The 23,011-nt window shown below is 42.0% G+C and overlaps 1 protein-coding gene across 1 annotated transcript in view; it reads left to right on the top strand.

The window, feature by feature from the left end:
- Positions 1-23,011, top strand: part of fbxl16 (F-box and leucine-rich repeat protein 16) — a 39,865-nt gene that overhangs the window by 11,963 nt on the left and 4,891 nt on the right. The window contains exons 2-6 of the mRNA XM_056402299.1: positions 8,368-9,082; positions 14,506-14,748; positions 15,966-16,231; positions 21,068-21,152; positions 21,763-21,826. Of these exons, the coding sequence (XP_056258274.1) occupies positions 8,375-9,082; positions 14,506-14,748; positions 15,966-16,231; positions 21,068-21,152; positions 21,763-21,826 (1,366 nt within the window). The 5' untranslated portion in view covers positions 8,368-8,374. The remainder of the gene's footprint in view (positions 1-8,367; positions 9,083-14,505; positions 14,749-15,965; positions 16,232-21,067; positions 21,153-21,762; positions 21,827-23,011) is intronic.

The raw sequence follows: 23,011 nt of genomic DNA, 5'->3' as shown, positions 1-23,011 counted from the left end.
TACAAAGGTTTGGCCCTTCTTAGCCATCGTAGATCCTCTACTGAGGATTTTTGCTTTGTGTCATCAGCTGTTCCCGCCCTTACTGTTGCCTAGCATCCTTGAGAACACAGAACTTTTTTTCACAAAAACTTGAGGTTTTGAGGCCCATGGTTTTAACGGTTGAACTGAGCTGAAACCCAATACTTACATTCAACATTGTAATCCTCAGGCTCTCTGTCAGTGTTGCTGCCATATTATTTTCCTTACCAGTGTGCAATGAATCTTGGGATAGGTTGGGCGAAAGTGGATCTTTCATGGTCCAGGAAAGAAGGATGCATTTGAAGGAGCCTTTGAAATGGGACAGTCTTGCCGCAGTGATGCAATCAGTCTTCAAACGCAACCTCTGTAGGATGAGACCCCTGAATTGGGACTCAGCTAATGAATCAGTTAGCCTGGTTAACATGGCCGAGGTGAGAAGGACTCCATGTATTCATGCTTAATATCAGGGAAAGGAAGAAACCAGACTTTCCTACCTCATCTTGAATGGGGGTGGGGGGGGGGGGGGGGGGGGGGGGGGGGGTGATTTCACTTCATAACATATGAAGTGAAATCAAATTAGAAGTTAAGTGAGGGGGCTTCATTATAGGTGAGCATAGGTGAGATGAAGCCTGCAGACAGAGCAGATTCCCAGCTTCCTTGGGTCCAGACGTTGAACTTTAAACTGCTCCAGATGGTCAGGTCACAACCTTTCATCTTCTCTGCAGATCCTCTCAGGCTCTGTCAGTGTGGATGGAGACATCAGTGGACAGACGTTTTCAGGTCCCTCCAGATGTTGGATTAGGTTCAAGTCAGGACTCTGACTAAGCCACTTAAGGATATTCACAGAGTTGTCCCTAAGGCCGGCCTCACACCAAACGATTTTTCAAGTGATCTCACTGTCACACACTAATTTCCAATGTCAGAATAAAATGATGAGCGTTGTTGAGTTGTGGCGCATTCCCATCATCTTGATAGTCTGAGCTGTATTACGTCAGTTTTTATTTCATCTTGACATTTGAAAGTAGGTGCATGATTGGAAATACTCTCAAAAGAATTTAGTCTTGTAAAAAGTCTTTACAGAATCTTATAGTGTGAGACTAAGAAGTTATAGTCTCATAGTAGATGGTGGGAATAAGCCATTCCTGTGTTAGGGTCATTGTCCTGATGGAGGGTGAACCTTCAGCCCAGACTGAGGTCCTGAGCTCTTGACCAGGTTTTTATTCAGGATTTCTGTGTTTAAAACCCGACGTAGACATCAGACCCACAGACATTGTCTTGCTCACATGCTCTAAAACACTGGAACAAATGTTCCAGCAGATATTATTTTGATGAATTCACCACATTTAAATTCCAACAGTATATTTTTCCTGAAATAGTCTCACAGTGTAATTGGTGGTAGTTTTGGTTTGGCTTGTATCCTCTTCAGTGGCAGAGACACTGAGTGAACCAGCAGAGCTCTGAAGGTGTTCAGTGGATTGCGGGTTGACTCTCAGGAACTTGAAGGGGTTCTGCTGGGATGTTTCTGATGGTCTCTGTGGAGTTATGTGTCTGTACTGGTCTCATATTAGAGCAGGACTCTCACCATCACTGTTTGTACCTGTTGGTCAAACATTTTACTCAGTAACGTTCAGGTAAACAGGTGAATTTATTCCTTATATTACAGCCCGACATTTATCGGTTGGCTGATATTGACCTATAACTGATATATCAGTATCGGCACATAGCGCTGATATGAATACTTTTATTAAGAAGCAATAATACAGTGGAAATGCTCAGGTCAAGTAAAGTTGTATAGGCAGCATTTTATGTATATTTGATCCTTCGTTTTCATTCAAGTTAAATATATATATACATATTTGTTCTTATGTTTTACATTTTTTTATTTGTAGTTATTTACTTTTATGGTTATTTTATTTAAAGTTTACCGTTTCAGTGTACTGACGTCATTTTGGACAATAACGTTAATTGTTAAACTGTAAAATATCTTGCTTTCGTTACATATCTTTTTTAACAAGTGTTTATACATATATATCGGCCGATATATCGATATCGACATTTTTTTTACTCACTAATATCGATATCCCAAAAATCCAATGTTGGTCATGCTCTATGGTCGTATTAACAACAACAGCAGCATCTGTCATGATCTGCTGTTTGAGAAGATTCCTGTAGTGGGAGTTTAACAGGGTGCTGGTGTAAGGTGACACAGTAAGAGCATGGCAGAGCAGCACACTTATAAAGTGGACCAGTGATCACACAGTCTGCAGATACAGTTGTAATAAATGGTTAAGACAGTTTTGTCTGACAATTTACAGTGACTCCAAACAGCTGATCATCATCAGATGAAGAAACGATTACACTGAGCTTCAAATCATCTGATCAATATCAACAGAAAGTAACAGAGAACAGAGTCTGTGTTGGTTTGTTCACTATGAAACTGAAATCTCTCTCCCTGATTTCTGTCTAGCTGCAGTGTGTGTGTGTGTGTGTGTGTGTGTGTGTGTGTGTGTGTGTGTGTCTGCACAGTGTTGGTGAGTTAACAGCGCTCTGGCCTTAAAAAGCATTGTTTCATATTAACTCTGCAGTGGTGATGGGTAATTGTTTCTGAGCATGTGCAGGTGATGGAGCAGCAGCTCTTTACTGTGTTAGCAGTGTGTCCTGCTTGTTCCTCTATGTGATGACAGATACTGACTGTGGTTTGACTCAGGGGGGCGGAGCTAAGGTTTAGCTCATAGCATTCATTACCTCACATATATGTAGTCTGGATGGACAGAAACTTTGGAAACAATGACATAGACACCCATGGTCTCTCTCTGACTGGGTCTTATCAGCCTCGACTGGTGACTTCAACATGATAATGAATTACAGTGTTACTGACTTTGTTGTCTTTGCTAGCAGCTGTTGTTCAGTTAAATTCTGTATTTAAATGCTACAGCTGTCTTTGCTGTTCCTTGTTCATTGTATTTTGTGCGACTAATCACCTGCAGAGAAGACAATCTACCTCCTGTTTACACCGGCTCGCGCATGCTCAGTGTACGTAAATGATCATGTGTGTGTTTTCAGGTGTCTCAGTACAAATGGTGATCGTTTCTGATGCGGAGCTAAAATGCTTGTCTGGACGGAACTCGTTTTCATTTTAAAACAAAACGTAGTAGTGTGGATGTAGCCTGAGCTCCGGCTTCATCTAGTGTTTCTTCTGTAATGGTCAGGACTCTGGTGTCAGTTCAGTGTCAGTAGGTCAGACTTGACCACACTCAGGCTCCACCCAGTAGATCTGTTCTGTACATTATGAACCAGGCAAAGTGGCCTGGCAGCGGCCCCAAAACAACCGGGGGCCCTGAAGGTCCCAGGTTAACTGTGTGGTAGTCACTTTGTGGTAATTTGCTTGGTAATATTCAGCATTAAAGCTCTGTGTGAAATGAAAGGATGAGGTGGCTCTTGCAGTGTTACCTGCTGCTGGGGTCACTGTGTCAGAATCTATGATTAATACCTGTAATATTATTATATTATTATTAGCCAGCTAGCAATAACAACATATTTTGAACACATTTATAATATTGGTAACAGTAAGTTAGCTATTATTATAAAGTTATTATGTCTACTGTAGCCGTCACTAATAAAATAGACATGTAACATTATGACCCATCAAGTTACTGACACATGGAGGAGAAGAAAAACCAGTTCTGGGTCCAGCTGGACCCTTTAGCTGCTCCTAGGGTTCTCCTCTCAGTAAACCCAGACCAGTATTGGCTCCATGGTCAGACTAGGAAAGAAATTCAGCCTTGGACTGATACACTGGGACCGGCTGCAGGAATGACACTGATGGAGCTGGTAAAGACTTTATGGATGTTTTGACGGTCCACCAGCCTAGTGTTTATAAATGTGGGGATGACCAGCGGTTTAACAGGAGGAGCTCACATGCACTAACATGCACACGCTGCCAGAGCGGTTACCAAAACAAAGACTGGAGAAACTCAGATTACAACACACACAGAGGGGGTGTGGCTTCTTCTCTGCTCAGGGCGCCATTACTCCACTATATCTTTACATAGACAATAGTTATTTGCTGCTGTATTCGTGTTTAAAATCTTGTTTACAAAACCTTTGGTGTTTGTTGGTGGTTCAATCTCTGGATCCAGATCTTGAAGTGAAACTTGAGAAAGATGTTAAACCAAAACATGTTTGCATAAAAACATTTTGTAAGCTGCTTTTATCAAAAGTGAAAAACCCAAACATCTATGTCCACTAAGATAATGGCTGTTAAGTGACATGCACTTTGGAGACTCAGATAGTGTTGGTTGTTGGTCCTGTAGATTATGAACTGATCTCCCCCAGCAGTTCTGTAGATCTGGAGCTCAGGTGGACTGAGTGACTCATGCTGCTCTATTTTACATGTGTTGGTCTTCTGCAGTGAAACCTCCCTATTTGTAGTAGGACTGTGTCGGAGGGAGCGTGTCGCTGTGGTCATCTTTAGCCCCGGGCTCTCTGCAGTAAACACAGTTGATAGTACTCCTCTCTTCAACACTGTCGTCCAGTGAGAGCTGTCAACTGATGTGATTCAGCAGGGGAGACTCTGCTGTACAGAGGGGACGGACTGCGAGCGTTTCATCACTGAAATACAGCTTTAACAAGGGAGTTCCCATCAGTGAATATACAGTATGATACGTGTGTGTGAATGTGACAAATTTAAAAAATGGGCAGATATGTATGATACATTATGACACAGAGTAAAGGACAGTATTATATGTGCACTAACAAAGACAAGCCATGACATAAGTTGTGCAGTGTTGTGCATGTCTTTGAATCAAGTCTGAAGACAGAGGACAGTGGATGTGTTGTAACCACATTATGTTGTTTGCATTCATGATCTGAAACTGGAAACTGGATCAGTAGAAAAATATGTTGTATTCTCTAAAACTAAACAGCTTGGGTTAGCAGACTGCATGAGGGTGTGGGGTGGGGGTTGGGGGTTGGGGTGGGGGTGGGGGGGGGTGTCAGGGTAGGATTTAGCACAATGGAATTTCAGTATAGAGTATAATAGAGGCATTAACCATGAAAGTGAAACTGCAGTCACTTCTCTCTCTGGATGTGAACAGTGCGGTTTATAATCAGACCACTACAGATTAGCAGGTGTAATTTGACATACTGCACATGATCACCTGTTTTTTTTTTGTGCATGCAGATCTTAACTTCTATGTCTCATTATTACATTGTTTACATATGAAGTTAAATTAAAGTAGGTTGTAGCTTTCAGTCAGTCCAGGTTTGTGATGAGGGTTTTATTTTGGCGTCCTGTTATTGTTGCTTCAGCATCATCACATGCTCAGAACAGGTTTTAAATACAGGTTTTATATATCTATAGTTGTTACAGTAAAATCTTATTTTAGCCTAACCTGTGACATCTGAGTTACATACTCTCCTTGTGTTCTCTGACAGGTCAGTCAACATAGCTCTGAGTGCTTGCTGTAGCCGCTGTGGTTGACAACACTGTATTATGTAATGGATGAACCTCCGTGATGCTACAGCGGAGGCAGAGCCAGTCTCCATCTGCTTAGGGACCGACAACAAATACTTGACAACGATGAAACGTAAAATGCTGCCAGATGTGGTCGTACTGAAGCGTGTTCCTGATAACTCATAGACAGTATATATACGCATAAGTAGCTGCACGTGTAACTGGCCGTAGCAGGTGTGAATGGCACAGCTGGTGGTGTCAGTGGAGCGGGACAAAGAGATGCTGTGGTGTGTGAAGCCCTATAGTCAGCAGGTTACATAACTGTGAGCCGTCCTCCTGCTGCTGATACAGTGAGATCACACAGAGCAGGCTGGATGAGGCCGCTGCTTTCATTTACACTGTGATGTGTTTTCACTCAACGTCCAGCTCTGTTCAACACACACCACAAAGAGCTGCAGCCTATTCAGACAGCTGCTGAGTATGGTAACATGTCAACTCAGCTGACTGCAGGCGGGGTCAGCCAGATAACAAATATCTCCTGTTTATTATCATGATGAAATGAGCCATAACAGATCATCTGAAACAGTGGAGATCAGGGACAAAACAGGTTTAGATTTACAAATAAATTATCTTGATCATTTTCAAAACCTTTGTACACATCTTAATTAAATGAGGTTTTGGCTATTTAACCATATTTGTAACATTTTTCTATAAATTACAGGGTCATCAACACCATCAGACACATATAAATGTCTGCACTTTGGGTTATTTTGTATTTAATTTCCAAAATGCACGGTGATACTTAGAAGCATTAAAATTACACATTCATTTTGGAAATGTAACTGGTTTATAGACAACTAATCTTGACATCAATAGTGGTGACAAGCTAGTAAAGAACAGGAAGATATTTTACATTGACCCAGTTTTATGATATAATGTCTTCAGGAAAAAATCTGTGCAAGTGAAAATTCATTAACCTTCAAAATATTAGTTTGACTCAATAATCACTCAAGGCCCACTTACAAGCTTTTTTCCAGAGCTTTCAAGTGACTCTCTCAGTCTACATTGGTGGACAGTTTGTTCAGTTGTCATGCTGGTGCAACTCTCATCATGTGACCGGTGGTCGTATGTGGGGGAGATGGGAACCCTGACCTCTGACAGCTGAGCAGACTTAGTGAGATGTGTTGAACTTCCTGGATAAAGTGAGTAAGTGGACCTTGAGTTAGGATTATTTTGTCAACCAATCAGATGGCTGTTGTCTCACTTTGACCGAACCAGTGAACTAAAAACCTGATGAACTGATCCTGATCAACGAGCTGCTCATTGACCTGCAACATGTCCTATAACGGTCTAATAGATATTAGAGGGAGAAATACCACAATATAAACCCATTTGTATTGTCGGCGAGGATTCACAGCTGGAATCAAGCAAACGAACAAACAAACAAACAAACAAACAAACAAACAAACAAATCAAAGCCTCTATAGAAAACATGTCAAACCAGTCCTGCAGCATAATCCAGTTCAACTGTAGTTTGAAGCAATGAGGACCCAGACACAGGCTGATGCAGGGAAGTGCTTCAGAAACCAGGCTAACAGGGAGGAGGTGGATGAGATGACAGACAGGAAGACACACCTGGATGAGACGAGCAACACAAGGGAAGTGAAGCAGGAGCAAGGGCAGATGAGCTTTTTCTTTATTTATAACACATGCAGGATATTAACTAATTTTCTAACCACAAACCAAAACAAACAGGATCTAAATGTTGATATAAGATGACATGAAGGGAATATACAATTAGAGAAAATTAAGCCATTGAAAAAATAATTTAATGAAAATAAGGAACTGAGCAAGAGGTCAGAATAAAGTATGTAAATAAATAAATAAAAAATATTCACATTCACACATATGTATGTAGTTTCCTGACTTGGATGCTTTGTTAAGTTGAGAAAATATTTTTTTTAGTGCTTTACACAATGAGGGGATTGAGTGAAAGCACTTTTATGTATATATGTTTTTGTTATGATAATAATGTTAACTATATATTCAATATGCTTGTTCTTCATGGTCACTCCTGGCTGATCTGAAAGAGAACAAATCTGTATTCATGGATTTGGAGCTCAAACAATCATACGAGGATTTCCATAACTTTTCGACTCAGTCACAAACATAAATCTTGGGGATTGAGGAGGAGAACAGGTGTGCGCAGGGGCGGGGCAGACGGGTGAATGGGAACAGGGAGGAGAGTCTGAGGACATCTGGTGGATGAGTGGAGGAAGCAGGACTGCAGAGATGAGGGGGGGGAAACGAAGGCGGGAAAGAGGAGGCAGAGGCGAACAGGAGCAGATCATTTCCCACTGTTGAGCCACTGTGTGTTCAGTATGTCGGCTTACTTTGAAATCTGATGTGTGATATTCCGCTGATATTTAGATTATTTTTGAACCTGTGACTCAGTGTTAATCACTCTAAGCTTCTCTTCTGACGGACGTCTCACCACTAAGAAGCTTGTTCTTTTATTTTGGAAGAAGGAAGTGCCAACAGTTAGACTTCGGCTAACTGAGTTTACAGAAACTCTGGATTTAGAGAGAATTCTTTTTATTCTTAAAAACAATCTTTGTTGACTTTGTACAAGAAAGGCTAAAATGTCTTAAATCCTGATTATGAAGGCAACATCATAGATAACACTCCTGGGGTGGGTGGAGGGGTAGGTGGGGTGGGGTGGGGTTATTCTGTTCTTGTTGTGAAGACCGCTCTCTGTGCTGCTGACTGATAGATGGTCCACTTCAGGGATGCAGTTTGTGATGTGTATCTGTTTGTCTGTTTGTTTGTTTGCCTTAAGGAAATGGGACCAGTGTTCACCTGGTTTTCACTGTGGCTCTTTTCTCTCTCACCAGGTTCCCAATGTTGAACATGTCCACCCCCAGCGAGCTGAAGTCTCCCTGTGTGACTCGTAACGGTATGGTGAAGTTGCCCCCCAGCCAGCCCAACGGTCTGGGCAGCGCCAGCATCACAAAGGGGACCCCCGCTGCCAAGAACCGCCTGTGCCAGTCCTCCTCAGTCCCCTCCATCCTGCCCCCTCCACCCTCCTCCCTCCCCTACCACCACCACCACCACCTGGACGGCTCCGGCATGCCCCACTCGGCAGCCTCTCTCTTGGGCTCCGACATGGAGCCCGGAAAGCCTCTGGTGGGCTTGAAGCCATCCCTTCGCCAGCTACCCCCCCTCACTCTTCCCAAACCCCTGCTGCTGGAGCGCCAGCTCGTCCTGGATGAGAAGCTGCTCAACCGACTGCTCTGGTACTTCACCACAGGTGAAAAGTGTGTGCTGGCGCAGGTGTGCAAGACGTGGCGCAAGGTGCTATACCAGCCCAAGTTCTGGGAGGGCGTGACCCCCATCTTGCATGCCAAGGAGCTATATACCCTGCTGCCCAACGGGGAGAAGGAGTTTGTCAGTCTACAGGCCTTCGCCCTGCGTGGCTTCCAGTCCTTCTGCTTAGTGGGCGTGTCAGACCTGGACATTTGTGAGTTCATCGACAACTACCCGCTGTCCAAGAAGGGGGTCCGCTCAGTCAGCCTCAAGAGGTCCACCATCACAGACGCCGGTCTGGAGGTGAGTCAGGAGGTTTGCAGAGGACTGGGGTTATTGGTTAGTGAGTAGTTCAGAGTGCCTCGGAGATTAGAGAATTCCTAGCTGTATTCAGAGCTGTTCAAGCTCTCCCTGCAGGCTCAGCATCAGAGTAGTGGAAGTGGTCAGCAGCAGCTGTGAGCAAATAACAACATCTCATAGTTATTTGTGGAAAGAGCCATTAATATTATTCCCATTGTTTTACATCATATCTTATTGATCTGTTTACATGTTGTCTAGATAAATTCAGTGTAATGTCTAATCCCAGAACAACAATAACAACAACGGAGACATGTCAGAGTCTCTGCTCTAGTTCGCTACTGTCCGGGGAATTCAGCCCTTCCTGCACAGATGTTTCACATTAAAAGCGTTCAAGGTGCTCAAAGTATCCTCCTCTTTATTTTGAAACATGGACAGGAAGGGTTGAGTTTCGTTAACACTGAGGAGTCGTGACTGTTAAATTGTAAAATGAAGACATTGTCAGTGTGAGAGCAGCAGAGTGGTGACTGTGACATGAGTTGTGGAAACACTGAATTTACTGGATGCACCGTGAGGGTCCCCAGTGTTTTTATAGTGAGTGTCATTATTTGAAAACTGGATTTGATTGGATGATTTCAGCTGGAGACATTTCTCAGGGTGCACACAGGAGCTGCAGTTAAACCAGTCAGCTTTTAGGTTGTATAGAAGTGAATATGTTTACATATTAGCCTGTTGGTTGTTATGGTAACAGAGCATGTTACACAGAGGTGGTGAAACAGGTTGTTGCTCTGTCATTAACTGAGCTCAAGTTTAAGGTTTAGGACAGGTTTGTTGTGTGGGTCAGAGTCACATGATCACTTTGACCCCACTGCACCCACAGGTCAGTGTTTCTGAGGCAGACCTGGTTTAACTGAGGCTCAGTATAAGCTCAGGTCATTGTATTATTTTCTTTTGAAGGCAACAATAAAACCAAGGGTCAAATTTATAAAATAGTGTAATTACAATTATTGTGACACCTGCACATTAGTTGCATGTTAACACTTCCTGTTCCCTAGTTCTGAAGTATTTGTTTTTTTGAATGGCTTTTTGGTTACATGACTGAAATAAGGTCTGTGTTTAACGCAAGCTCTAGACATTTTCATGTTTTATTCTACAACATAACATACGTCAGTAAATACCCCTGTCCTGATTTCTTTAAGCTTTTACATCTGTTAAAAAAGGCTGGTTGCTAAATGAGACTACAGAGGTTGTCAGGGAGGTTAAACATCATCACGTTGAACATGAAAACTGATCTACTCACCAGTCCACCTTCACAGCCTTGTTGTGTTTATACAAACTGTTATTAACTGTGTCAGAGGAAAGGCTTCTGTAGAAGAGGTCAGAGCTGAATCAAACTACATGTTAAAGTTTAGTGGTGGAGGTGTTGAAGTCATGTGACCGTGGTGTCGTTGGTTTATAGCCTAACATTAGCTTTTTATTTCTGCTGATCGTATTTAGGCTTCAAACATCATGAAGTGGTGTTCATTCGTGAAGATGATCCTGCTGAACTAAATCTGTCAGGATCATAAACTGTTTGTCACAGAACTTATTTTCTCTAATAATCCAAAAGACAATGGAAAAAATCCCATTGGCTTTTAGTAGGGGGAACCAGGGTGATGCTAACTTCAGGGTTGGACCACAAACATATGTCATCCCTCTGTGGTGTCATGTCTTCCTGTATTCTTTTTTGCTGCCAGAAAATAAATAATCAGTTTCTGGCTGGACTGCAGCAGCGGGGCGAGCACTATAATCGCCAATGTTCCTGACTGACTGACTGACCGAGTGATCATATTTCCACCACTGGCCAGCGGACTACCGAGCTGCAGGCTACTGAGCCACTCTGGTTTCCTGCAGGGAAGAGGAGGAGTGCTTCTAATACACTGAGCCTCGCCTCCATTACAGGAAATAAACTACTTGCATTACATATCTCATTATTACTAAAGGAAGCAGAGGAATAACTAAACATAAGACACACTGAGCAGAGAGAGCAGGAGAGAGGGAGGGAGAGAGAGAAGTTATCGGTAACGAGGCTTCGTACTAACGACTATAAGCAACTCTACATATCAAACAGAGGGAGTTAGACATAAAGACCTGCCTCTAATAAAAGTCTGTCATGTTCTGGAGTTGAAGTAAATAAAGGCTATAGTATTGTGGGAGGGACCAGATGGAGGCTGTGCTCTGTGTGATATATATATATATATATATATATAGATTATTGATACTGTAGTAGACAGAAAGGAAACACAGAGAGAAATATTATGAACGTTTGATTCAAACATCTAGAACATTATTACTAACTGTTTCTCACTTGGTGTGATTCACAGACAGACTTCATGATCAGAGTCATCAGTGCACTGAGAACCTCAGTCATCACTCACACTCACTGCTGTTGACTCATGCTACAACAGCGGACACAGATCACAGTAACACCAGTAACAGTGATGACAGTGATCATTCCATTGCCCCAGTGCATGCTAGTAAAACCTCAGCCCCGCCTCCTCCCCATCCCTCTACATGATGAGGTTCTCTGACAGAGCTGCGTCAGGCGGCTCAGACAGCAGATTCAGTATCTGATCCTGTACTCGTATTCCCAGAGCGGTCAGGTCTAGATTTATTCTAAACCCCTTCAGGTTCTGGTTTATCTGGACCTGTTGTTTCTCCTTCACCTCCACTTTCATAATCTCTGTCTTTACTCTGTCATGTTCCATCAGCAGGAACAAAAGAGGCGTAACGCTCATAATGCAGAGTGTTTCTCAGATGGCTCTTCATACCTGCTCGGCTACGCTGCTATTCTGGGATGAGTGGATGGTTGCCATGGAGAAAGATGGAATTGTTGGCTGCAGGATCTATATATGGACTTTCCTGTTGTGGGGTGCTGATTTGTGTATTACCATTTTATTGCATCTTCAAAGGATGAGAGCGTTTAGTTTTACAGCACAGTCACGTAGAAACAGGTGTCTGTCAGATAATCAACACTCAGCTCGTTATTATGAAACGTTATTTCATCCTGCTTCGTTTTATTGCAATGACAGTTTTATTGATAATTCCAGCTTTATTCAGAGCAGGTCATGTGACAGGCTGAATGTGTGGTCACTTGATAAATGACAGAAAGGAACAGAGGTTATGAAAACAGATGTTAAAGAAAAATGATAGTGTCTTCAAGTGTTCCGACACAGCTGCCTCATATGATCTGTTACCATAATAACCAGTTTATGTGATGTTACTTCACTCCATTGTTGATATTAAATATGCACACACAGGGCCATTTGTCAGACTGAAGACCCAATCTGCTCAATATTAAATAAATAAATATTATGAAAATTTCACCAGAAACAGAGACTAAATGGACAAACACAGCTGTGAAGTGGATATTTGACTTTGTATCTACTGAAAATCTTTGTTTACCTGTTTTGGAATAAACCATGAACTCTTGATCAAACTAAAAATGTCCCTCCTAGGCCACCGTCTGGACAGACACTCTAGATTGGACAGCTTAACACACTCGAAATACAAGATGTTTAAACAATGTCACACTTAAGGTTGTGATGTTTTACTGAATTTAACCACAGGCCTGGTTGTGCTGATATTGTGATGCTGTGCTGATGTTCAGTACAACAACACAAGCTCGAGTGTGATATTGCTTTTAACACTTTTACAAACGCCATATTAATTAACAGTAACGAGCAACAAAAGATTATGATTTGTTTGTAAATGTATCATTTATTTGGCAACACAAATAGTTCCGCAACTGGACTGGTACTAGACTGTTGCTAAGCAACACATAAACATTTTCCTGACCTGCACACCAGCTTGCGCTGAAGTATCCAGGCTTCTTCCCTTCATTCTCTTCTGACGACCATACATCATTTCATTCAAATGTTATTTATGGATATACTGTATATGTATATTCATCTTTGCAAAGTTACAATCTAAGACGGATAACAACCGTTGATGTAACGCTGATTAGCGGTTAATAGAACACCTTTAAAGTGGAGGGATACATGTAGTTAAAAGTCCCAGTGCTGTTATACTCTATATCAGCACTCATTGAATGCCTCTCGTCCAATTAAACTACTTGGTCTGAACTAACTGTTAATATTTTACGTACCTTCACTGTAGTAATGATAGAGCTGTACTAATGTTAACAACATGGTGTTTTGCAACAGTCCAGCACAACGTTAGCAACAGATGTACTCACCCAAACTGTATGTAACAAGAGGAAATACATGTCAAAAATGAAACAGGCTGCAAGTCAAATAAACAGGAAGAAGGAAAAACACCACAAACATGAAAATAATGTCTGTGTGTTTTTCATGTTTATGAATTTATCAATCTTAATGAGATCATCGTCAGTTAGTCGGTGTCCAGTTATGGATGAGCTCCTGACCCGTGTAGGACTTCAGGACCTACATGCAGCATTTTAAACATCACAAAGAGTCACAGCATTTATTTTTAAGGTATAACATAAAACCATCTCACACATCTGTAGCTACAGTGCATGAAGTTTCGACTGATAGTTTGGTTAGATTTGGCACAAGACAGGAAGTGAGTTTTTCCACCTCAGGCACATAAGACACAATAAGCCCTCTGCTGCAGGCTACACATCACTAACAGATGTTTCCCGATGGAGAGATGCTGTTGTATACACCCACCTTTTCTCTTGTGTTAGTACATTTGTTCTAAGTACTGTACATAAGTACAATTTTTAGGTACATTATGTCAGTAATTCCATTTGATGCTACTTTATACTTCCACTGGATTATATTTATTTGACAGCTTCAGCTACTTTAAAGATGAAGGTTTTACACACTGTCAGTGCAAATATAAACCTTCAAACCTTTTTGTCTCCTAACGTCTTACAAACATCAGCGTGTAGTCAGGTCACAGTTCAGATATCTGTGAGTTAACAGCTCCATCATTTCAATAGATGTTCAAATGATCCAATATCTCACCAATAATCAAAGATTAGAGAAAAGGTCTAAGAACTGAAAACAGGTTTGTGGATCAGTTCTTTGTTTCTTCTTCTTTCCTCTCTCGTTAATCATGTGACGACCTCTCAGGTTTATCTGTGTCTCTGTTTGTAAAACCAGCTCCACCTGCAGCAACTACACCAGTAACATGCTGCTGACACACTGATGCTTCAGTATTAATGATGTCATATATAATCAGGACTTTTACTTTAGTACTTTTACACTTTTAGATCAGGACTTTCACTTGTAATGGAGTATTTTTACTTTGTTGTATTGGTAACATCATCACAACAGACTGTAGTTACAGACTGAAACTGTGCAGCCATTGTCTTCCTTTGTCTTGGGAGGTCTTCGGATCCTCAAATCCTCTGTAACCACACGTCAGCAACTACATTCAGACTGGCGGTCTTTATGTTGCAGGTCATGTTGGAGCAGATGCAAGGCCTGATGCACCTGGAGCTGTCAGGCTGCAACGACTTCACGGAGGCCGGCCTGTGGTCCAGCCTGAACGCCCGGCTAACCTCCCTCAGCGTCAGCGACTGCATCAATGTGGCGGACGACGCCATCGCTGCTATCTCACAGCTCCTGCCCAACCTATCAGAGCTGAGCCTGCAGGCCTACCACGTCACCGACACGGCCATGGCCTACTTCACAGCCAAACAGGTGGGAAGCCAGAACCAGGGCTGGTGTTTCAGTGCTCACAGTCACACACCTGAACTGTCACAAACAAACGTGTGCAAAATTGTATTCCACTTTATTAATAAGGATAGTCATAAAGCCAGAAATGAAACAAACTGACTAATTAAAGCTGCATTTATCAATATTTTGTTTTAAAGCTCCATATTTTACACTTCTCCAGTGTTTTATTTGAAGTGTTGATCCATAAGAAGATATATTTGTGCTTTTAAAAACCAAAAACCATCAGAATGTAGTTTTACATCTCCTCACTCAGGCTTCTCTCTGGAGCTCTAGTAACAACAGGTCAATGAGCCAATCAGAAGAGAGGAGGCTCTGAGCCTCTATTCTGATTGGCTGACTGTTTTCTGATTGATCAAATAAAAATATAGCAGATTTCAGGTAAACACTCAGAGAAACCAAATCCTGCAAGGTGGGCCAGTGGGTCCAGATGGGCGGGGCTTTGAGTGTGGCTGAGAGCGGTGACTATTTGGTTGTGACATCACAAAGTTCCAGAAGTCCTGACGGCTGGTTTTAAGGCTCAGTTTCTGAATACAGGCTGTGCATTTCTCTGTGGACTGAGGCTTTGATACTTTCACAGTATTAATATAGAACCTAGACCTGCTTTATAATCAAACAACACATGGACATCTGCCTATATGAGATCAATGACTGAAGGTCTGTCCTGATCAGGGTATCAGAGAATTAACATCAACTCTTCTGTTTCCCTGTTTTTTGAGTGTGGAAATAAAGGTAAAAAAAATGATTATGTCATGGCTTCCATCAACAATGACTCAATGACAAAATATGTATTTATGAAATGTATCACATGACTTAGTGATAACGTGAGGAAGGCCATCTGCTAATGTTCAGTTGACATTTGTTCAGAAGGAGAAGACAGTAATAGAAGTGTTTAAGTTAAATGAGGATGAAGAGGGTGGAAGGTTTTTGACTTTATCCATGATCCAGGAAAAGTTCTGACTGTTTTTTTATTTTGGAGGACACATGACTACACAGTGTATGGTTACTTGCTCTGTAGTGAGGATGGGATGGATTACAAATGGTGCCACAATTGCAGTAAAACTAGAGCTCAGAGAGCCATGCAGAAGCTGATGTTTCTAGTAGTGAAGCTGCCACAGGTTGTTATCAATGTCCGTTTCTTCACTGACATAATCAAATAAAATAAAATTACCCTCCACCCTCAGGGCTACACCACCCACACTTTGCGGCTTCACTCCTGCTGGGAGATCACCAACCACGGTGTGGTCAACATGGTACACAGCCTCCCCAACCTGACGGCCCTCAGCCTCTCCGGATGCTCCAAGATCACCGACGACGGCGTGGAGCTGGTGGCGGAGAACCTGCGTAAGCTCCGCAGCCTGGACTTATCCTGGTGCCCCAGGATCACCGACATGGCCCTGGAGTACATCGCCTGTGACCTGCATAAACTGGAGGAACTGGTGCTGGATAGGTGAGTGTGTTAAAGGAGGAGCTAAAAACATAGTATAGTAAAAGTAGTAATTAGTAAGAGAAAGGAGGTGAGGACCTACGTATATGATCCGTCATTTATTCTGGACATTCTGAATTCTACAGTTAAAATACTGTGAGAATAAAGTGTGTGTGTACATGTTTGAAAGCAGAGTGTATATCCTGGTGTGTGTGAGCGCATGTGAGCAGCAGAGGATGAATTATGTCCTGGACGACTCCTCATGACTAACTGCTACTTAAAACGCACAGTAGATACAGAGAGGACAACACCACACCACCACAGTGGATACAGAGTCTTGTCAGTAAAACACATTGTGGTCGTGGCTGAAGATAAATCAGTGTGCAGTGTGTTCCATGGAATAGAGCTCTGTAATGACGATGGTATTTCTGCTGAGCTCAGTTTAAAACTTCAGACTGGATCATCAGTTGTGCTTTGGCAACGAGGCTGTAGGGAGGAAATACAGGGAAACTAAAGAGTTTATATCCAAATGATTTTGACATTTCTTCCCAAAAGCAGATGATTTTTTTGTAAAAAAAAACCCCAAACAATTATTGAAATATTTAAACCCAGTGGTGACTGACTTAATGACCTTGATAATGACACTGATGGTAACAATTACTGAGACTATCCTCCTGTAAGAAACCAGCCCATAGCTCGCCTGTGCAGCAGCTTATTACGACCTATAGACTGTAAATAAAGATGGACGTAGCCTCTGTCACCCACAGGTTTCTGATGAGCAATTTTGAAGCTCAGAGAGAGCTGCTCCACTGTTGCGATCCAGGCAGTGTCCGACTCCGCCCCTAACTCCCAGCTAATCCAACAGTGGTCAAAGAGGTGGGGTGTGTGTGGAGCTGAGACTTTGGGGCATGTCAGTTTGTGAAAAGCATACGCTCACTCAGCTGTCACTCAAAGAGGCCACACCCTCAATTCTCAATAGCTTTAAGTCTTAATAAAATGTAAACAGGTGAGTTTTATAAACAGGTGTCATGAAGGAGGAAATTAGCTCTAGAGACCAAAACTGTTTTTGTACCAGTCTGTAAACATGTTTATTTCTGCTGCAAAGTTGGACATTTTAACATGAGAGTCTATGGGGACTGACTCACTGTTGGAGCCAGACTCTAGTGGTCAATAGAGGAACTGCAGCTTTTGGTTGGCTTTATTTTTCAGCCTCTCAGGTTGCAGCTTGGTGTGGGCCCATGTGCAACATGTACTTTTAAATGATTAACTCTCCTATCCCTCTGCGCAGGTTCATACATCCTCCCATCTCAATGAGTGTGAGTAGCGCCCACAACTAAAGCTCCATATAAGATGCTACACTCAAAAGTTGTAATGTGATGATTTGTGATCACTACACTTGATAGTCTCCTCATGTCTCCCAACATGTTCTGGTCCATGACCAGGTGTCACTCCTACAGTGACATGTTGACACGAGTCTCTGACCTGGAGCCATTTGCTCTGTGTGTCAGAGAGCTGCTTGTTATTATCTGAAGGACAGACATCAGAGATGCACATGTTGGTAAGACCAACAATCTGGTGATACCCAGCAGAGCAAACAGAGGTGTAGAGACCGAAGTGCCTGTACAGCTCAGTCATGGTGAAAAACATTCCACCTGTAGTTACGATGAATGACAGTCTGCAGGCTGGGTAACAATTGTCAACCCATCAAGTTGTTTGGTCAGTCAGAGATAAGGAGGAAGGTTGTCTCCCTCTGGCTCTGCAGTAGGACTGAGACTCTGACAGTAGAAACAACATTAGAAGTTGGGGCACACACACACATGCTCAACAGTTGAAGTTGTTTCCCTACTATCTAGTAGAGTACATACAATTATACTGTTGATGTCAACTGTCACAGCTGGCTCTGCAGAGGGGCGCTCAGAAAGCTGAATCTGTTATTGTTTTATCAGGACTCTGTCCGCCCCCCTTTCTTGTCAATGTTCATGCTACATGGGTCTGTTAAGGACCAACAGAAACCCAAACCATTATTTAATCTTTGCACATTTTCACTTACGTCCGTACTGTGATTCTACTTGACTTCAGCAGTGTGATTTTACATGTTGTAGAAAAGTGTTTTTATTTGTAGACCATTTTCTTTAGTCTCATTACTACAGCAGCCCTGAGAGCTCAACACACTGCAACTCAAGAACACACATGCAAATAGACAAAACACACACACATCCAGAAAACACCTCCAGTTTGACAACACATGAACCTGGCTTCGACTTATTGTTCAATGCTTTGTGAGAGAGAGAGAGAGACAAAGAGAGAGAGAGAGAGAGAGAGAGAGAGAGAGAGAGAGGATGACATGCAGCAAAGGGCCATGGGTTGCACTCGAACCGGGGCCGGTTAGGACTAAACCCCCTGGAAACACTTCTGTTTGCATAAATCTATTTGCAGCTCATGTGTTGTCACACTGATGAACATGTGTGTTCTTAAGTTGCAGTGTGTTGAGCTTTCAGGACCATCATACATTACAGACTGTAAGGTGCCTCTCTGTCTTTTAGTGGACACTAGCTGCCTGTGCCTCCTGAATCTGAGCCAGAATCTCACCTGTCTGTTCTTCAGTAGTGATTTTATAAACAGTTTAATATATCAGTCCGACCAAACCAGGAGTTTGACTTTAATGCTTGAACTACTGTGTTTTTACTTTGATGTGTTGGTGTTTTTACTGTAGTAAAGTACCTGAATCCCTCTTCCATTCAGCTCCTCAGACTCTGAAACATCACAGCTCTCTTAATTCATATCAAACGTTGCTCTCTGAAGGATCTGTAGACTGGATTTCCTTCACTGGGTCAGAAAGAGGACTGAGCTCAGTCTCAGAGAGTCTGTCATCACTTCAGCTCTCTGCCGCTCACACTCTTCAGAAGCTCCCTAACACAGCGAGTCACTGTTCATTCAGTCACACACGCGCGCACACACACACACACACACACACACACACACACACACACTGTATACTTGTTATTGCTGCAGGGATTTACACTGTGATTTACTGTGATTTGTCTCTGCTCATCTGTCAGTGGCAGATTGATCTCTTTGATTTGATTCACCTCTGATCTCTGCTATGGACTGATTATCACCCACATTTACAACACTCACATTAAAGCATCAAACACACAACAACACACATCTGTAAAAACTGCTGCAACATCAAAGGTCTCTGTTCTCTTCTGTTCTGGTTTACTGCCATGTTTGAGATTACAGTAAAAACTCAGAAGTCTTCACTCTGCCACACGCCTCACGCACTACAGGACCTTTTCCACCTGACGCAGACTCACTACAGGAAGCATTTCTCAGCCTCACTGGGGGTCTTAATCTGTGATTGGTGCAATCTGATGTTGCTATGTATTTGAACCAGATGAAAGATTTTAGTCATGGGACGTCTGGATCTGAAGTTATCAGAGAAACAAGCTGAGGAAATGTTAGACAGCTCAGCTCCCAGCTGCTGGAGACGTCCTGTCCTGTGTCACTGAACAGCGTCGCTGAATCTCTGATTTTTAAAGTCAAACTGCTTTATTCAGTGTTTCTACTGGTTTTATTCGCTGGTGTGTTTGTTATGGAGAGGAGGACACCTCTGTGGATAATTCAGCTGCTGGTAAAAACCTCCTGAACGTCTGGTTCATAAGTTATCAGAGAAACATCCAAACAAAGGTTACCCTGAGTTCTAAAACACTGGCTCTTTTAATCACAGCTCTCTCTTTATCTGTGAGGGCCTTTACTATAACCTTGGTTGCTATGGGAGCTGAGTAAATGCTTCTTCACATCTATGCTGAAGAGAAACAATGAACTGTGGTCTTCAGTCAGTCACGTATGTGGCCTGTGTGGAGACTCTGCCTCAATGGCAGAAAATAGACTTCATAGAAGATAATTCCATCACAGTGTGTGAGAGCTGAGGTGTATAGATGTGCCCTGCATGAGTATGACAGCTTGGCTGTGACATAGGTGTAGGAGGAGGGAAAATAAATAAATATAGCCACAAGCAACCTTCAGCGTTTGTTTCAATATCTGCACATTCAGGCTTCTGCCATTTGTCCCTCCTTCGTCGGGGTTGTATGAAACTCAGTGTGTGTGTTCAGGAGATAGTTGAGGATGTGTCCAGTGAGTTTAGTCAGGAATACTCAAAGGCATCTAGAGTTATGAGCAAATATATGACAGCCCACACCCACTTGTACCAGTCAATATGGCACTTCTCCCTAGATCATGCCCACCAGGTTTTGAGGTACATGTTCTTGGTATTTGTGGCGCCCCCTATAGGTTTCAGATACTTTGGTTGACCTGTTCCCAAATACAACCTGAGGATATGTACCAAGATTCCAAGATGAACCAAGATGTTGATTGGACAAACTGTTATTGAGTCATTACACAATTTACTGCTAAGCTCCGCCCCTTGTGAAGTTTATTGGACAATATCTTAAAAACTAAATAAGTTATCAAAAAGCTTTACACAACTTTTGACAAACTTGGTCCAACGATGACATCAGAAAATTTGGCAGCAGTCGGAACCTACGGTTTGGCAGGAGAAATAAAGAAGTGTTTTTCATAAAATCCATCATGGTGGACTTTTATAGTTCAGGAGGTTTCTTGTGGAGCTGGACTTGTGTGTCAGTTCTGATCTGATCCTCTGGGTCAGGTTAGTTGGCAGCGTAGGTTACCATGGTGATGTACCTCCGTTAACAGTGATCCAGCTTCCAGCTCCATGATACATGTGTGTGTGTGTGTGTGTGTGTGTGTGTGTGTGTGTGTTTCCACCAGTGTTTCTACCTGCACCAGTCGGTAAGGAAAGATTCTGGTTTGCTCATGTGTGTTGTTTTGTGTTTTCAGGTGTGTGCGGATCACAGACACTGGTTTAGGCTACTTGTCCACCATGTCGTCATTAAGGAGCCTCTATCTGCGCTGGTGCTGTCAGGTAACACACACACACACACACACACACACACACACACACACACACACACACACACACACACACACACTAGATGATTATGAATAGATTCATGATGCATTTTAGATAAGGAGATTTATGCAAGGACAACCTGGGAACATGGACAATGGACAACATCTGAGAAGTTACTACAAACACCCAACAAGCAGATACTGTGAAAATAGCTAAAAACATTCAGGAAGAAGCTTTCAGTATCTCATGACCTACAAACTTTATACCTTTAACGATGATAACCACTGCGGCCTCTGGGGGTTAATATTAGTGAGAATTCTACAGTTTTAACATGAATTTATTATCCATTCATTCTGAAAACCATGTCAACGTGTTAAGATAGATAGATAGATAGATAGATAGATAGATAGATAGATAGATAGATATGTAGTTAGATAGATAGATAGATAGATAGATTTTATGACCTGTTGGTATTTGTTTAAATGAACCATTAAAGATGATAATGGCAGGGAAATGGTCCATGTTTATTGATGTAAAAGTGATACAAAAAAATTCCAATTGTTTGTGTGTGTGTGTGTGTGTGTGTGTGTGTGTGTGTGTGTGTGTGTGTGTGTGTGTGCAGGTGCAGGACTTCGGACTGCAGCACTTGTTTGGAATGAGGAGTCTTCGTCTTCTCTCCCTCGCAGGTTTGATTTCTGACTCTGTTAAACTGTGACCTGTCTGCACTCTGTCTTCACTGAGACGCAGGATTTAAATATAATAACATCAATCTTTAAAACACAAGAACCTTGTTGTTGTCTGCAACAGATAATAAGTGATAAACAAGAAGTAAAGAACATATATGATAAAGTCAAAGTTTCAGTCAGCAGCATGTTCATGTGGATTTTTCATTTCATCTACTGAATCATCACAGTCAGTCGCACCGCTCATGCAACAATAACACCACTGTACACAGCTTTTACAAACATCTAAAATGAACTAGGTTTATGAATTAAATCAATAATTGGGCCATTAATCACAAACTGTCATGTTTTTTGACTGTAGAACCTGTAGAATACAAAGCTTGCAGAATATGATACAAAGACTGTAGACTTAAAACTGACTGAATCAACTAAAGGAGCCATTGTTGTTTTCATATTTCTTTTTTTTTTTAGTCAGTGATGAAATTTAGTCGTGGTAAACACAGCAAACATTTCAAACTAAAGGAATCTTTCTTTATTTTTAAACTTCAAACATGGAGTTCTGCCTTATCTTTATCTAACGTAGCCATTGTTCAGAGTAAGAGTACTTCATAGAAATATAGTGGAGTCAAAAGTACAATATTTGTCGTTAAGTGTAGTTGAGTAAAAGTCAGAAGAAAAATAAACTCCATTATATTACTGGAAGTAAATGTACTTAGTTGCTGTCCAGCTCTGGCTGTGTCTAAGTGGATCATATGTGTGTAACTCATCTCTGTGCTCTGATCTGGCACTTTAGTGCCATCTAGTGGCTGCTCTACTATTTTAGAAATACAGGTCCAAGATGACCTCATCCAGTCACAACGTTTACACTGTGTCAACTGTGCACAGATTCAATTTCACCACCTAAATATGTGATTATGATGGAGTCTTAGGGCCGCATTGAGGGAGAAAAAATCTGAAATTTTGAGGGTAAAATCATAATATTTCAGGAAAAAAAGTCATAATATTTAATTTAATTATGTTGTTTTAGAGGGGACGTAGCTTTAAACTTAGGAACATGGAGCATCCTGTGAAGTTTTAGTTTAGGGTTCACAAATAAGGAGATACTTCATCTTTTGGCTCATCATCAACATCATCATCATCATCATCATCAGGACATTGAAAAGATTGTGAACAAACTGAGTCTATTCT

Source organism: Seriola aureovittata, chromosome 17, assembly GCF_021018895.1.
Source record: "Seriola aureovittata isolate HTS-2021-v1 ecotype China chromosome 17, ASM2101889v1, whole genome shotgun sequence".
Lineage (NCBI taxonomy): Eukaryota > Metazoa > Chordata > Actinopteri > Carangiformes > Carangidae > Seriola > Seriola aureovittata.
The sequence above is the reverse complement of the archived record's forward strand: the minus strand, read 5'-3'. Positions and strand labels throughout refer to the sequence as shown.